This window comes from Vicugna pacos, chromosome 7 (assembly GCF_048564905.1).
Source record: "Vicugna pacos chromosome 7, VicPac4, whole genome shotgun sequence".
Lineage (NCBI taxonomy): Eukaryota > Metazoa > Chordata > Mammalia > Artiodactyla > Camelidae > Vicugna > Vicugna pacos.
This window is the reverse complement of record NC_132993.1, coordinates 45,234,116-45,252,571: the sequence shown is the minus strand read 5'-3', so window position 1 is coordinate 45,252,571 and position 18,456 is coordinate 45,234,116. Positions and strand designations below refer to the sequence as shown.

The following is an 18,456-nucleotide window of genomic DNA, read 5'->3' as shown; positions in this document are numbered from 1 at the left end:
TCAGAAGCATACTTGATGAGAATGGAATTAAATCAAGGAATTAGATGATACCATTGTTTTATTATAAGGACTAATATGCACTGTCTTTAGTTTGGAGATGTATGAGCCTTTACTTGTGGGAACTTAAATGCTGTCTCCCCTGAATGATGCAGCAGACAGGCCAGTGTTGCCTTTATAAACCTCCTGTCTGTGCTTCCAGTTCTGACCAAGTCTCCTTTCAATTAGCACAATATTTCTTCAGATATTTTAATGCCTGTAAGCTGTTCCATGTCAAATCTTAGCCTAACATCACTCCATCTCTTTTGGATGAATTTTGGAGTTCTTTTATCTGGTGTGCTTTGAAGTTTAGTTCTCAGTAAGGAATCTTCTGCTAAAATTCTTAGGAGTGAATTAGGGGAGTAACCTTGTCATTGTCTGTTTATAGTCCCCTCAGGGTAAGGCTTTGAGTTCCATTGTAGGCACTATAAATTACTAAATTCAGACAAATCCTAGGTAAGTAGTTAAGGAAATAAAAATCTCACTCTGATCAAAGTATTTTAAAGTATTTTATTTTTCATTTTTAAAAATTAATACATGTAGCATATTTTAATCAAGTAGTTCTTAAAGATATATAATGGAAAGTAACTCTGTCCTCTACCCCATCTCAGGCCTACTTGCCAGAAACACTTTTTCTTTTTTTTCTTTTTTCTTTTTTTTTTTTTTGTGCTACTTCTTTTCTTAGTCTTCTATTATTTCTTAATTATGTCTTCATTCTGCTCTTTATTGCTTTATCCATTGTAGGCCTTACCTACTGACATCCTGACTATCCTCTCAATATAAAGATAGCTCTAGTTTCAGTGAATTTGTTTTCACTGTCTTGAACAGCCTCTCCCTCTCCCCCAAACCAAGAATTTCCTAGAGTTATTTTTTTTCTTCCTCTCTTTACCTTAATTTTATGTGTTTGTATGTATAGTCTTGTATTAAATCAAAGACTCACTGATTTAGTAAATCATGCTTTTTTCTTGGAGACCTCTGTCTCAAAACCCTCAGCTTTCCTACTTCAGCGAGGACTACACACTCACCACTCTGGCTGCCCCACTGTTAGCATAGGAATGTTTCCCTTTGTTGCTGTCCTGAATTGAAGCTATTGTTCCTGGGTCCCATCCTTTTTATTTATTTCTTGGTTTATTGCCTTGTTTTGCTAGAGCACATCCCTTGTAACTTCACAAGAAATGGTATATGGGATGTAATTTCTGCATCACTGTATTTGCAGTTCTATTTTCTGCACTCTATTTGATTGGTTATTTGCCTGAGAATAGAAAGTCTAGACTGTAAAACTGTAAAGATGTTTCTGTTAAATCCAGTTCTGTTACAAAGTCTAGTGCCATTCTGATTCTTGTTCTTTCATACATGACCTGCTTTTTTCCTTCAGTCTTTTATTTTGTCGTTTTTCAGTATTTTATAATTTGATGATGATGCGCCTTTGTGTGCATCTTTTTTATTCATTGTGCTGATGATTAGTGAGCACTTCAGACTAGAGAGATTCTTGTCCTTCAGTTTTAGGGAATTATTTCTTGGATGATTTCTCCTTGTTTTCACTGTTCACTTTTTCTAGAATTTCTATTAGCTGGATGTTGAACATCTTGGATTCATCTCCTCAATCTCTTTGTTGTTGTTGTTGTTGTTGTTGTTGTTGTTGTTGTTGTTGTTGTAGTATTATCTATCCCTTTATCTTTTTATTCTGCTCTTTAAAAGATTACCTGGAGTTCTTTATCTTCTAGCCTAGCAATGGCTTTTCATAAGTTACGGTTTTCATTTTAGGATTACCTTCTGTTTGCTGTTTGTTTTTTTTCCTACAGCATCATCTTTTGTGGGAGCTATCTCTTCTGTATCTCTAAGAATATTAAATAGTGTAATTCTTCTTTGTTTTTTCTGTAGGATGATAAAAAGATTCTCGAGATGAATAGTGGTGATGGTACACAACAGTGTGAATGTACTTAATGACACTGAATTATGCACCTAATACTGGTTAAAATGATAAATTTTATGTATGTATTTTATCATGATAAAAAACACTAAAAAATTTAATCTTAATAGCTTCTTAATATTCCAGCACATAAATACATCCATGCTTTATTTAACCCGTACTGTTACTGCCCATTATATGGTTTGGGTGGCTTTTTTGTTACAAGTAAAAAGATGATAAAATGTATATACATAAATCTCAGATGTAAAATTATTAGACCAAAGGATATGGAGAGAGATATATTTATATATTTATATGAGTATAAATATTTATTTCAATTTCTTGATTTCTTTTTTTTAACTTTTAAAATTTATTATTATTTCTTTTTTTAACATTTTTTATTGATTTATAATCATTTTACAATGTTGTGTCAAATTCCAGTGTTCAACACAATTTTTCAGTCATTCATGGACATATACACGCTCATTGTCACAGTTTTTTCTCTGTGATTTATCATAACATTTTGTGTATATTTCCCTGTGCTATACAGTGTAATCTTGTTTATCTATTCTACAATTTTGAAATCCCAGTCTATCCCTTCCCACCCTCTACCCCGCCCCCCCGCCCCCCTCCCCCGCCAGTAACCACAAGTCTGTATTCTCTGTCCATGAGTCTATTTCTGTCCTGTGTTTATGCTTTGTTTTTGTTTGTTTGTTTTTGTTTTTTAGATTCCACATATGAGCGATCTCATATGGTATTTTTCTTTCTCTTTCTGGCTTACTTCACTTAGAATGACATTCTCTAGGAGCATCCATGTTGCTGCAAATGGCATTATGTTGTCGGTTTTTATGGCTGAGTAGTATTCCATTGTATAAATATACCACATCTTCTTTATCCAGTCACCTGTTGATGGACATTTAGGTTGTTTCCATGTTTTGGCTATTGTAAATAGTGCTGCTATGAACATTGGAGTGCAGGTGTCATCCAGAAGTAGATTTCCTTCTGGATACAAGCCCAGGAGTGGGATTCCTGGGTCATATGTTAAGTCTATTCCTAGTCTTTTGAGGAATGTCCGTACTGTTTTCCACAGTGGCTGCACCAAACTGCATTCCCACCAGCAGTGTAGGAGGGTTCCCCTTTCTCCACAGCCTCTCCAGCATTTGTCATTTGTGGATTTTTGAATGACGGCCATTCTGACTGGTGTGAGGTGATACCTCATTGTAGTTTTTATTTGCATAAGAAATGCAACTGATTTTTGAATGTTAATCTTATAACCTGCTACCTTGCTGAATTCTTCGATCAGCTCTAGTAGTTTTTGTGTGGACCTTTTAGGGTTTTCTATATATAGTAACATGTCATCAGCATATAGTGACACTTTTACCTCTTCTTTTCCAATTTGGATCCCTTTTATTTCTCTCTCTTGCGTGATTGCTGTGGCTAGGACTTCCAAGACTATGTTGAATAGGAGTGATGATAGTGGGCATCCTTGTCTTGTTCCAGATTTTAGTGAGAAGCTTTTGAGGTTTTCACTGTTGAGTACTATGCTGGCTGTAGGTTTGTCATATATAGCTTTTATTATGTTGAGATATGTTCCCTCTATAGCCACTTTGGTGAGAGTTTTTATCATAAATGGGTGTTGAATTTTATCAAATGCTTTTCCTGCATCTATTGAGATGATCATGTGGTTTTTATCCTTTCTCTTGTTGATGTGATGTATTACATTGATTTGCGTATGTTGAACCATCCTTGTGTCCCTGAGATGAACCCCACTTGGTCATGATATATAATCTTTTCTATGTGTTGTTGGATTCTATTTGCTAATATTTTGGTAAGGATTTTGGCATCTATGTTCATCAGTGAAATTGGCCTATAAGTCTCTTTTTTGGTAATGTCTTTGCCTGGTTTTGGTATCAGGGTGATGATGGCTTCATAGAATGAGTTTGGGAGTATTCCCTCCTTTTCAGTCTTCTGGAGGAGTTTGAGAAGGACTGGTATGAGTTCTTCTTTGTGTGTTTGGTAGAATTCCCCACTGAAGCCATCTGGTCCTGGACTTTTATTTGTAGGGAGGTTTTTTATTGCTGCTTCGATTTCATTTCTAGTGATCAGTTTGTTCAAGTGGTCAGTTTGTTCTTGATTCAGTCTTGGTGGACAGTATGTTTCCAGAAACTTGTCCATCTCCTCTAGGTTATCCAGTTTGGTTCCATATAGTTTTTCATAATATTCTCGTATGATACTCTGTATTTCTATTTTATTTGTTGTAATTTCTCCATTATCCTTTCTTATTTTGCTAATTTGCGCTCTCTCTTTTTTCTTCTTTGTGAGTTTGGCCAGAGGTTTGTCGATTTTATTTACTTTTTCAAAACAACAGCTTTTGGTTTGATTGATTTTTTTCTATGGTCTTTTTAACCTGTATTTTATTTATTTCCTCCCTAATCTTTATAATTTCCTTCCTTCTGCTGCCTTTTGGGGTTTTTTGTTCTTTTTCTAGTTCATTCAGCTGGTGGGTTAAATTGTTTATTTGAGATTGTTCTTCTTTTTTGAGGAAGGCCTGTATCTCTATAAGCTTCTTTCTTAACACTGCCTTTGCTGTGTCCCATAAATTTTGTGTGGTTGTGCTTTCATTTTCACTTGTCTCAAGGTATATTTTAATTTCAGCTTTGATTTCCTCATTGACCTATTGGTTTTTTAATAACATATTTAATCTCCGTGTTTCCCTTTTGTTCTCCTTTGTTTCTCTGTTGTTGATTTCTAGTTTCATGGCATTGTGGTCAGTAAAGATGCTTGAGATAATTTCTATCTTCTTAAAATTGTTGAGGTTTCTTTTGTGCCCAAGTACATGATCAATCCTAGAAAATGTTCCATGTGCACTTGAAAAGAATGTAAATCCTATTTTTTGGGGGTGTAATGCTCTGAAAATATCCACCAAATCTAATTTTTCTGTTGTATTATTTAGTTTCTCTGTTGCCTTATTTATTTTCTGTCTGGAAGATCTGTCCAGTGATGTTAATGTGGTGTTAAAATCTCCAACTATGATTGTATTCCCATCAATATCCCCCTTTATCTCTGTTAGTAATTGTTTTGTGTATTTAGGTGCTCCTATATTGGTTGCATATATATTAACGAGTGTAATATCCTCATCTTGTATCACTCCTTTAATCATTATAAAATGTCCTTCTTTATCTTTCTTTATGGCCTTTGTTTTAAAGTCTATTTTGTCTGAAGTTAGTACTGCAACACCTGCTTTTTTGGCTTTTCCATTTGCATGGAATATCCTTTTCCATCCTTTCACTCTCAATCTATATGTGTCCTTCTCCCTAAAGTGGGTCTCTTGTATGCAGCATATTGAAGGTTCTTGCTTTATTATCCAGTCTGCCACTCTATGTCTTTTGACTGGAGCATTTAGTCCATTAACATTTACAGTAATTAATGATAGATGTGTGTTTATTGCCATTTTGAACTTATCTTTGCAATTGAATTGGTATATCCTCTTTGTTCCTTCTTTCTTTTGCGGTTTGGTAATCTTCCTTTGTATTATCATGGATTTTATTTAGTTTTTGTGACTCCCTTGTAAGTTTTTGGCTCGTGGTTACCCTTTTTTGTAAATCTATTAACCCATTACTATAACTGTTTTTATTAAACTGATAATAACATGATCTCAAACCCATCCTACTGTTAAAAAAATTTTTAAAAAGAAAGAAAAAAAATATTCTATATTTCCCTGCCTCCCTCTCCCACTCCCAGTGATTTGTATGTTTTCTTTATTTGTAATTCATGAGTTATCACCTTTCCAGTTATGAGTTTCTCATTTCTGTAGCATCCTGCTGCTTTTCTATTTAGAATAGCCCTTTCAATATTTCTTTTAGCATGGGTTTAGTGTTGCTAAACTCCTGCAGCTTTTTTTTGTCTGTGAAACTCTTTATTTCTCCTTCTATCCTAAAGGATAGCCTTGCTGGATAAAGTATCCTAGGCTGCATCTTTTTTTCATTCAGGACTTTGAATATATCTTGCCACTCCCTTCTGGCCTGTAGTGTTTGTGTAGAGAAATCAGCTGAGAGCCTTATGGGGGTTCCCTTGTAGTTCACTCTTTGCTTTTCTCTTGCTGCCTTTAGAATCATTTCTTTATCCTTGACTCTGGCCATCTTGATTATGATATGTCTTGGTGTGGGTCTATTTGGATTCTTCCTGTTTGGGACCCTCTGAGCTTCCTGTACTTGGATATCTGATTCCTTCTTTAAGTTTGGGAAGTTTTCAGTCATGATTTCTTCAAAAACCTTTTCAATCCCCTTTGATCCTTCTTCCCCTTCTGGGATCCCTATTATGCGAAGATTGGGATGCTTTATATTATCCCATAGGTCCCTTATGCTATTATCATTATTTTTTATTTGCTTATCTTGTAGTTCTTCTGAATGGGTGCTTTCTATTGCCCTGTCTTCTAGATCACTAATTCGTTCCTCTGCATTAACTAGTCGGCTTTGCACAGCTATTAGATCATTCCTCATCTCTGTCAATGAGTTTACCCATTCTGCTTGGCTCTTCTTTATAGCTTCAATTTCATTTTTGACATATTTTATCTCTCTAAGCACTATCTCTTTTAATTCCTTCAGCAATTTGATCACTCCTTTTTTGAAATCTTGATCTAGTAGGCTATCGATGTCTATTTCATTTATCTTTCTTTCAGGGGATTCCTCTTGTTCTTTTAATTGGGAAAGGTTTCTCTGCTTCTTCATCTTGCTCATACCTCTCTGGCACTGTGGTTTATGGAGTATCAGTTGTCTATTTTGGATCTTAAGGATTTTATCTATCTAATGCCTATTTAGGAATAGAACTTAGGGAAAAAAAAGAAAAAAAATAAGAGAGAGAGAGAGATTTTTAAAAGAAGGGAGAAAGAGGGTTTGAAAACTGTATAATGAATAATAGAAGAGCGAGTTGAAGCAGAGTATTAATTGGGTTGAGACGTCCTTTTAAAACCTTTAAAAAAACAAGGGGGTGGGGAGATGAACAGATGTATTTGAAACCTGTGTCTAATCAATAACAGGACATCAAAACCCAAGAGAAATAGAAATGAATTAGGAAGTAAAAATTAAGAGAGTAATTGAAAATAGAACAGGTAAAAACAGATTTTTAAAAAAGGGGGGGTGGTTGTCGGTGTTCTCCTGGAGTCTGTGTGCTTTTAATGGGAAGTCTTTCTGTCTTCCTCCTGTTTTGGAAGCTCAGCTTGTTTTCATAGGCCCTCCGTTGGTGCGCTCTTCTGTGCTGCTCCCAGCACCTGTCGGCAAGCAGATCGCGCCTCCTCCTAACACAGGGTCAGATGCAGCTCTCCTCTGCTGTGGGCGGGCGGGTCCCTGCCCCTCCGGATGCCGCAGTCAGATGTTGCAGACTGGCCAGGTAGGAGGGCGGGGGGGCCGCTCTCCCTCTACCTGCGCCGCCGGTAGCTCTGCTGCTCTGTGCTGCTGCGCGCTGCGCCCTGGTTAGCGCTCCGCCCAGGTCGGCGCTCTGCGGGTGGGCTCGCGAGTGGGCTCGGGGAAGACCAAGGGACAGCCTCGCCAAGACCCAGCTCCTTGTTTGTCTTTGTGGAGCAAGTTCTCTGAGGGACCAGGATGGAAGGATCCTATCTGCCCCGGTCTGTAGGCCCGTCTCACTCTGGCCTTTGAGGCTGCTAAGCCATTTGGTGCGGATGCAGGTCTCGCCCCCGCCCCCGCCTGGGTGCTCAGCGCCGGAGAATATGGCGGCTGTGCCCCCACCTCTCTTCCTCTGAAGTTTCCGTGGGTTTTCAGAGATGGGGGTATGCACCCTTCCCCCGAGAGCACATCAACCTTCCTCTTTTATGGAGAGCCCAGGTTGTTCTGTCCTGTACACCCACAGCCACGGCGCCCAGCCCCTTGCAGTCCCCCGGGGCTGCCTCCGTGCAGCCGCCCCGTCCTCCGCCCGGCTTGTGCAGCCTGGCCCTGCCCGCCGCTGCCGGCTCGCGGCTCAGGCTGGGTGTCGGGGGGACGCTCTGTGCCCGTTTAACTTAGTTCTGTCAGACAAGGGCTGCTCTGTACAGATCCGAGCCTCGGAGGCTCCCCCTCCGTCCCGCTGGCCTCTCAGTTGGAGAGGGGAGACCCAGCGAGCGAGCGCCAGTCCTCCTTTGCCGCTCCCTCCCCGCGGGACCCGTCCCGCGCTGCTTTGCCTTTTGTTCTTTCTTTTTTCCTTTTCTCCTACCAGATTTTTGGCGTCTTTATCTTTTGAAGAGGGCGATGTTGTGTCGGAGTTCCGCAGGTGCTCTGGTTGGCTGAGTGGGTCTGTAGATGTGGGTCTTGGTGTATTTGTGGGAGAGGGTGACTTACGAGCATCCTTCTACTCCGCCATCTTGCCTCTTCTCTCCATTCTTACTCTCTTGATTTCTTAATGCCAGATTAATTTCCAGAAAGGAGTACTGTTTTATCTTTCAGTAGACTTTTAATTTTAGTAAAGATTCAAATCTGAATTTTTATATGGAAAGATTTATGTATATCCTTACATCATCAACTCTCATTTCGTTATATAATGTAGATGTGTTTTACTTTTCTTTAAATAATTCACATTTATATAGCACCTAGCTTTTTTTTTTTTAAGCTTCAAAATAAACACAAAAAAGAAAAACATTGATGAAGTGTGACAAGTTGACCTAATTTTTGATACACAGTATTGTACTATACATTGTCAGGTAATATGGATGGGGAGGTCTCATAGGGAAGGAGGTAAATGCTGGTGTTGTATTAAATTGATTTAATTTTCTTTCTATATTATAATAAACCCTAAAATAAAATACAGAAAGTTATTAATCCAGGGGATAAGCCACCTTATGAATCATGTTCTCTCTGTAATACATCTTGAGCTTAGTTAACAAATAAAATATTTTGTTAATTGTTTCCTCATTATCTGAAGAACTGCTAAAGATTAGAATTTTGCTTATTGACCAGAAAACTTAAATTCTAAGCAATCATATTATGCAGTCATTTAGCACATAAGCCTAAGGAATCGGTTGTAGACAAGCCACCATAATTTAATTTCTGTATTCTAGAAATGGAAAGGAGCTTAACTGTATGGTGATATAGATCTCATTTTTTTTGACTATTCATTAGAGAATGGTGTCATAGATAAAATTCACCTGTAAACTAAAAACACTTCACCAAGAATTTAACATTCCCCCCACGTGTTGGAGGTAGTGGTGGGGGCAGTGAGTGTGCCTATATATACTTATTTCAAGCAGCACATTCCCATATATGGTTTCACTGTAATGCTTCACCAAAAGTAGTACTCTTCTAAAATTATGTTTGCAGATATGAAGCCAAGTCCTAGTATGTATGCATTTGGGAAGTTTAAAATTGCCTAAGAAGTTTTATCATGCCACCATTGGCAAATAATTCCAGAAACCTTAGAGACCACACATTTTTGAATATGAAAAGCCATCATAACATCTTGAATATCTTTAAGTGACTTTATAAATCTCTCCACAGTGATCTGGAATGAGCCAGAAAACAGCCGGGGAAAGATGGCGTCCTCTTGTACACAATGATCTTGTTGATGAATTAGACCCTTACTATTGAGCTTGAACTTGAAGCTTATTTTATTGTTATAAAAATGTTTTTAATGTGGTGTGCTTATTACAAATAGTCAAAATACTGTCAACTTTTGATCTGGCTTTCTTTCTAACTTTAATTACATGTGGTTAATGATTTTGTTAGATATTCTGCATGTATAACTACTTGATTAATCGAAGTAGAATACTTTTTTATATCTGATCCAGCCAAACCCAGATTAAGGCTAAACTTGAAAATACACACACACACAAACACACACTCACATAAATTATTTCTTCCTAGGGAGTGTTTACAAATTGGGAGGCAGCACCTAACTCTGCACCTTTGCAACAGTTTGAAAGGGAATAATAGTCCATTCCTAGCATGGCCAAGTTGCAAAGGAATTGTATATCTCTGAAAGTATTTACAGTCCTAAAATATCAGACAAAAGGATCTTCTAAATTTTGACTTGATCTCTTTACTCTCATTCTCTCAGAAAGAATACTTCAGGTCAGAGTAGAGAAAGTTTAATAGACCATAATAACACCCAAGTGGCTAGATCCACCACTGAGGTGCAAAACAAAATGATTAACATTTGAGAATATCAATTAGAAGGAAGCTAGAAGAAAGGTTTAGTGCTGGGGCGAGATAACGAATAGGTAATTTGTGGGTAAAACTACACTTCAGAAAATTGATAATACCAACTAAGAATAGAAGAACTTTGTTCACTTGTTGGAGACTCAATTAGGAAATGTTAAAGTGTGAAAAAAAGGATATAACTGATATTTCTTAAGGAGAAGGGGAGTAGTGGTCAGCTGGAAAAGATACTCACTTGCAACATCTCTCACACTTACTAGCTTTCACCATAACTAAGAATTTAAATTTAGGATTCTGCTTCTTGGTAAATATATTTTGAGTTTCAGACTAACTATATAAAGCACATTTGTTAATATAAATTATATACTGGGGACTACCTCTTAAAACATTCCTGTAGATCAGAAGTCAGCAGACTTGTTTATTCAAGGGCCACACAGTAAATATTTTAGGCTTTGCAAGTCATCTAGTCTGTGTGACAACTGTTCACCATTGTAAAACAAACTATAGGCAATAAAATGAATGAGCATAGCTGTGATCCAATAAAACTGTATTTACAAAAATAGGAAGCAGGCTAGATGTGGCTATAGGCCATTGTTTGCCAACCCTTGCACTAGATGGAAAAGTTTTAAGCTACCCTGTGCATTTCAGTTTATTTTTTAAATATTGCGTTCTTTGTACAAATTCTCAATGTTATCTTATTTAGTTACTTCACGGAAACCAAGGGAGGATGAAAAAGATGGCCAGGCATATAAATTTGTGTCACGATCTGAGATGGAAGCAGATATTAAAGCTGGAAAATATTTGGAACATGGAGAATATGAAGGAAATCTCTATGGAACCAAGATTGACTCTATTCTTGAAGTTGTCCAAACTGGGCGAACTTGCATTTTGGATGTCAACCCTCAAGTAAGCTGCATGGATTCATAAGTCATTTTTTTAAGCTTCATTTCCTGTGGAGTTTTTGCATTGTTTTCAGATTATGAGAGCGACTCTTTCCCTCTATTACCTGGAGAGATAGTCTTATTATGCATCTATAACCAGTTAAATAAATTGCTGATCAATTAGTCAACAGATACTTGGATAGTAATAGAAGCTTGATAGAAGTTTAGTATTTATTTACTTGCTCAAGTAATATGTAAATGCATGTGTTAGGAAATGTTAAATTTAAAATTTAAACAAGGCTACAACATAAGAAATAAGTCACACCCCTTTCCCACTCAACACACACACACGCATAACATTCATTTCATTTTCATCCCATCCATGTCTCTCTCGCCGATTCCCTCCCATCACTCTACACTCAACCCAATCTCACTTCTTTAGTCAGAGATAAATATTATTAATAGTTTGGTGTGTATCTTTCTGTCATGTAAGTATGCCTTAAAGACAAATATATATATAAAATGTAATGGGTTTTCTATTTTTGTTGTTGTTTCTTTTGTGTATAAATGGAAAAACTCCATACAGATTCTTAAGCTTGCTTTCATTAAACAGAATTTCTTGAAAAGCTTTTCATGTCAGGTACTATAGAGCTTCTTTGTTCTTTGTAATTACTGCCTGGTATTTCATAGTACGGATATATTTATTTATGTAACCACTCTCCAGTTAATGAACACTGAAACTATTTCTGCTTTTTCAATATTAACAGAATTCTGCAATTAGCATAGAAAGCATTTACATCATTCTTGATAGTTTGGGGATCATGAAGTTTAATACATTCCTTTGTTCAAGGATACTAAAGAGTAGTGAGACTGAGATCAGAACACAATTAATGGATAACCATTTTAGGAAAGTATTGTATGGAATCAAAAGGAAAGGGTGGGTAGTATTAAATTATGTCCTTACTCTTTAGGAAGAAGTAAGATAGACCTTGATTATTTAGTATAAAATAAAGAGTAACATAATTCAAATTCTAATCCTATGTAAATTGATTTGTAATTATTCTGCACAGGCCCTGAAGGTGCTGAGGACATCCGAGTTCATGCCCTATGTTGTGTTTATTGCTGCTCCAGAGCTAGAGACGTTACGTGCCATGCACAAGGCTGTGGTGGATGCTGGTATCACTACCAAGCTTTTGACGGTGAGCAGTTCTTTTCAGGCTAACAATTTTATTTTCCTCCTAAAGTTGTTCTTTTTCTTTGGGGCATGTTTAATTATATCTAATCATGTTTGTGAAGTAAGCATATTAGGTAAGGTATTAAACAATAAAAATTTGTTCCCTAGTTGTAGTTAGGATTTGGAATAGTATGGCTTTTACTTAGAAGTCATTGTTCATTCTATTTTAAAACAAAAGCTTACTCCCTCTATGTAAATGAAATAGACAAATATTAAAATGTGCATATTAATCTAACTCCCTCATTTTACTAATGTGAAAACTGGGCCCCTAGACCATTAACAAGCATATTCATAAGATTTACTACTGGTTGAGTTAGGTGTTCTGACTTCTAGTTGTTGCTACATGTTTTCTCTTGTTCTCCCTCTTTTTCTCCATGTTATGGAAAAGTTTAAACATATACAAAAGAAGGAAGAAATGAACTCCCATGTGCCCATCACTTAGCTTCAATTAACACATGGCCAGGGGAGAGGGTATAGCTCAGTGGTAGAGCATGTGCTTAGCATGCACAAAGTCCTAGTTTCGATCCCCAGTACCTCCATCAAAAAAATAAATAAACCTAATTACCTCCCCCCAAAACAAACAAAATAAACACATGGCCATTTTTGTTTCAGTTAGACCTCTCTTCTCTTCCTCCCTTAACCTTGAATTATTTTGAAGCAAATCTTTGATATAATTATCAACCATAAATACTTGAGTATTTCTCTCTAAACGACTGACTTTTTTAATGTAACCATAACACCATTAACACGTAGAAAATTAAGAGCAACTTCTTAATATATGTGATCAATATACAGTATGTATTTGAATTTCCCAAAGATTTGTAATTTTTTTTTTACAGTCGATTTGTTCAAGTCAGGATCCAAGCAGTATCAACACGTTGTATTTACCTGATGTCTTCTTAATATCTTTTTTTCCTTCCAGCTTGAGGTATAATTGATCTACAATAAACTGTATATATTGAAAGTGTACAACTTGATAAGTTTGGGCATATGTACACACCCATGAAGCCATCGCAGTCACGATAATGGGCATGTCCATCACTTCCATAAGTTCTGTGTGCCCTTTCAGAGGCCCTGCCTCCTGCTGCTCTGTCTCCTCTCACACATCACAGCTAGTAAGCCTTGAGGTCAGGCAGTGTTAGTTCTCTTTCAGGTTGTTCCATGTCTCTACGGAACTTTATGAACATCTGGAATATAGTTATAACAAGTGTTTTCATGTCATTGTCTACAAATTCTAACGTTTGCATCGGTTCTGGATTGGTTTTGATTGAATGACTTCGCTCCTCATTGTGGGTCTTATTTTCCTGCTTCTTTGCAGTCTTGGTAATTTTTTATTGGGTGCTAGACATTGTGAGTTTTGTCCTGGGATGCAGTTAATTTGGAAATAGTTTGTTCCTTTCAGTCTTGCTTTTAAAAATTTGTTGGGTAAAACTAGAACAGTTTTCATTCTAGGGACAATTATTCTTCACTACTGAGGCAAGACCCATTTGAGAATTCTCCCAGATGGCCTGGGCATCATGAGGTTTTCTATTCTGCCTGATGAGAATGGCTTCTGTTCCTGGCTCAGAATGAATACCTCTCATCCTTTCTGGTGGTCCTGGGTAGTTGTAACGCTCACTGGTTGGTATTCAGATGAATGCTGGAGGGGGACCTTTTGCAAGTCCCTGTAGTTCTTTCTCCGTGCTGCTGTTCTACCCAGTATTCTGTCCTGAACTCCTGCCACCTTGTTCTCTCCGGGCTGTCAGCTCTGTCCCAAGTTGGAGAGTCCAGTAGGCTCCTCCTGGGCTTTGCCTTGCTGTGCTGCAGCCTGCAAGCTCTTTCAAGCCCAGTAAGCTGGGGTAATCATAGGGCTCACTTCATTTGTTTCCTGTCTCTGGGATCTCTGTCTTCCATTGCCTGATGTACAGTGTCTTTAAAAGAGTGTTGTTTCATGTATTTGGTCTGTTTTAGTTGTCAGGCAGGAGGGTTGGTCTGCTGTCTGTTAACTGTGTGTTAGCTGGAAGCAGACCTCTCTCTTTAGACTCTTTTAATCTATAAATTCTCAACTGCTTCACTCCCCTCTCTTTTAACCTTCTAACTTAGTTGTTTAAAAAAAATTGATTCATAGGTAAAATTGGACCTGATCTATAAAATTCCCCAGTAGTTTTTCACCTAGTAATTTTAGCAACTTTTATTGATCTTTGCCTGGATCAGTTTTTTTTTTTTAAGGAATTATTAAGTGGTACTATTCTAAGTTTGTCATTCATTCTGCATTTACAAGCTGGAATACTTCTAAAAAGTAACTTTTTCTCATCAGCTAGTTGGTTACTCTGAGGTGAAGTATATACAGAAAAGTCAGAATGTGTGCTTGATACTTTCCTTTCTGGGTCAGCTTTGAGAATAATGGGTTTGTTCCATAAGAACTGCCGTAGGTGACCAAATTAAGGTTTGTATTCTTTTTAGTATTATCATGAGCACGTGGATTTAAACCTATTTAATGTGTTTTACTCTATTGCAGTTTTTATTCTTATTGATACTCAAATTGTCGCATCTTTGACCAACAGGGGCTTATTTAAGTTAGCTCTCAAGCTCTTATTTCATGAGCCTAATTGTCTCAGATAACTTCCTTGCTCTCTGGTATGACAGATGTTCCAGGCTCATGTTGTGCATTTCTTGTTCCAGGCCAGGAATCAGCTATTCCTCCAAGAAGCTCTGTTTCCTTTTAGAGTAAATGGTATTTTAAGACCGTAATACTAGGGGTGCACATTGTCCCAAGATTAATCATTGTTTCTAGCTATACACCTTTTAGGTAGACAGAGCCAAGTTGGATATATGTTTTTCTGTTTGTGTGTTTGAAGGAAACTATATCATGAAATTATACTGATACTTCCCAATCAAATTCAGGATTACAGGGTTCTATTTAACCTGTTTTACATGTATAACTTCATTCCCCTATGCTGAGTATCTCATTTCTCAAAAACACTGGGAGTGTTAGAATATCACATAATTGCTCATTTGATTTATCTCACAGTACACACACAGCAGTCTGAAAAATAAGTGTACCAACACTACCAGGTATGATTACTGTGAACTGTCTCTCCCCCCAACTTCCCAGTTGGTTTGTTATTGTTGTTTGTTTGTTTGTTATATCCTTAAGGTTTATCCCACTAAGTATATACAGTCAAATTGCTGTGTTTTAAAGTCACTTGGAATATTCCTCTCTGTGTACTTAGGTCAGTTATTATTCTTCGATGTTTAAATTGTCTTGTCTTTACCCAGTAGTTGCCTATTCATCTTGTTTTCTGAATCTTTTTAACACAACCCTATAACCTTCGAGGATTCTTTGTTTTCCTTTTGGAACAATAAGCTGTTCCAGGTTGTCCTTACACATTTCTTGGCCTGGATCTGGAACCAGACTCCCAAAAGCCCTGCTTCCTTTTAGTGAGAAATGGTGTTTAGAGATAATATAGGTGCTAAGGGTGTGCATTCAACGTATTTGGGCATTGTTTCTAAGTCTTTTCAGTGGCCGGATGAACGAACTATATTTTTCTTTTTTGGAAAACATAAGTCGTCAGTGTGGTTTAATAGTTCCAACTCAAATTTTACATTTTTACTTAACTTTTTTGACTGTCTTTATCTTTTTCCTCCTGTGCTAAAAGTCTTGGTTCCTGATGGCATTAACATAATCTCTGACTTGACATATACAAGTGAAGCCCATACTACATATATAATACCTGACTAACAGTATTAATATTAACAATATGATTATTGAAAAGTTTTAAGTTTCAGACTTTTTTAAAAAATTGTTCTTAGGATGTATCCCATTGAGTGTTGAATTATTTTAAAGTCACTGAAATAATTTCTTTCTTGTGGTTAAGCCATCAACTTGAAACAGATTTGTTTCATTTTGCTTTTGATTTTTAGATACTGCTTTTTATTTTAAATTTAGTTTTCTTGTATTATTCTGTACATTTTCATATTTCCAAAGTAAATCTTAAAAACAAACAAAGAAGAAATCTAGCTTTCCCCTGTCCTTTATACTCTGTTACCTCCCACACACATAGGTAGCCATTTTCACATTTTCATGTAAGCAAGTTATATATGTGTGTCCTCCGTCCCCCATTTCTTATATAAAAGGTGGCTTATTATAGACAATAATCTGTCTGCCTTTTTCGCTTACCAATGTATTTTGGCAATCATGCTATATAGCCATACAGAGAGATATTTTTTTTTCTTTTTTCCATCAGTATGGTATACTCCATTATTGTTACAAGATTGTTTTTGTCAAAAAGAACTGATTTTTGTAAACAAGACAGATTGATAATGACTGTGCTAAGTAAGAATTGTTCTCAAGTTGAATTGTGGCCTGTTTATACATCTATAATAAAAGATACTTTATTTCCTTCAAACTGATTCTGAGATCTCAGTGAAAATGTTAGCTGAACCATAAGTACTAGTGTCCCTCAGGCTTAGTTGGAACCCATTTCTCTCTATGTACTTTCCTGTAGGTGTTTTCACCAAATCCATTAACTTATATACCTTGTTATGCTGATGATTCCTAATTTGTATGTAGGTAACCCAGACCTCAGAGCTCCAGCTTGCATAAACAGTCACCTACTTACTGTTACATCTAAACTTGGATGTCTCACAGACATCTTAAACTTAACACATACAAAGTAGAACATTTTGTTTCCCCCACCAAAACCATGTTTTCTATTCTCCCACCCCCAACTCTGCATCTTCTATAACCTCCCATTTATTCAAGCTAGAAACCCAAGAGCTATTTTTGATTCATTCATTTTCCTCACTTTTCATATCCAGCCCTTTAGCTAATCCTGATGATTTTACCACCAAAATACATTTCTAGTCTGGCGTCATTTCCATCTCCTCTACCACCATCATAGTCCAGAGGTATCTTTCCATTGCATCTAGGTCCTTCATGACCTGGCCCAAGCTCACCTCATTACTTATCCGCTTCAACCCTCCATCCATTCCTGGTCTTCTTTAGTATCTTAAGCACATCAGGGTCATTTTTCTCCTTGATTTTGCATTGCTGTTTCATCTGCGTGGAATGCTCTTTCTCCCACTATAGTTCTCAGTTAAAATGTCATTTACTCAGTTTAAATGTCATTTGTGGAGTCTTTGTAAGCACTCTTAGATCTCTTAAAATTCTTTGTTCTTGGGTGATTTCTTTCATAATACTACAACTTGAAAGTTTTTGTTTATTTGCCCTTTATTTGTCTCCTCCACTAGAGGATATGAACCCATTCTGTCTTATTCATTGTTATATCCACAGATTTTAAAACATAATAGACACTTAAATAGGAACTCAATAAATATTTGAAGAACATGTAGAAATATTACAGAATTTCAAAACACTTGCAATTTAATGAAAAACTTTTTAATGCAAAACCCATTACTTATTTATTCCCCTACATTATTCCAAAATGACTAGAAATATTTTATGAAATATAAACAGTACTAGCTAGCTAAAAAAGAAAAAGACATAAAAGTATTTGTATGTAAAGTTAGTCTTCAAAATACATTTCTAAGATTCTCTTCCTTAGAGAGAGGCAGCAAATTTGGCTAAGAGCTTAACAGACACTGCAAATTGGATTCCGTGATTTACAGAGTCTATAAGATAAATCTTTTGAAAAGGATGATATACTTGGGCTACAGACCAGTCACCTGCAATAATTCTTTTATTACTTTGGATTTCACTCTAAGATTATTGTCAGCGGTCTTTTCATTAGGAATCTTATCTTAATATCAGTGAAACAGAAGACACAGAATACTCATAAATGCAGACATGACTGCAACTGGAGAGACTAGGATATGAATAGATGGTAATGTCTTTTTTAACACTTATTTAGATTACATTTTGAGGATTAGTATCAGAATTGTAGTAAACAAATATCCAACATACTTATTTCTTACGTTCACATTGAATTGGTTTTGAGCAAGTAAATGTACATTATATAAACTTTTACTTTTAAAAATCTTCAACAGGATTCTGACTTGAAGAAAACAGTGGATGAAAGTGCACGGATTCAAAGAGCATACAACCACTATTTTGATCTGATCATCGTAAATGACAATCTAGACAAAGCCTTTGAGAAACTACAAACTGCCATAGAGAAGCTGAGAATGGAGCCGCAGTGGGTCCCAATCAGCTGGGTTTACTGATGATTCAATAAGGTTCACAATCAAAATAAAACTTTTAAAAAGTGACTGTAACAAGTAAACCTACTGAGAAAATACATGCACAGATAGAAGATA

At 36.6% G+C, this 18,456-nt stretch overlaps 1 protein-coding gene across 6 annotated transcripts in view; it reads left to right on the top strand.

Annotated features, from left to right (window-relative positions):
* Positions 1 to 18,456, top strand: part of PALS2 (protein associated with LIN7 2, MAGUK p55 family member) — a 102,951-nt gene extending 84,495 nt beyond the window's left edge. For all 6 annotated transcript variants that reach the window (XM_072964819.1, XM_072964820.1, XM_015237270.3 and 3 more), the window contains exons 10-12: positions 10,787 to 10,989; positions 12,035 to 12,163; positions 18,187 to 18,456. In XM_072964819.1, the coding sequence (XP_072820920.1) occupies positions 10,787 to 10,989; positions 12,035 to 12,163; positions 18,187 to 18,363 (509 nt within the window). In that variant the 3' untranslated portion in view covers positions 18,364 to 18,456. The remainder of the gene's footprint in view (positions 1 to 10,786; positions 10,990 to 12,034; positions 12,164 to 18,186) is intronic.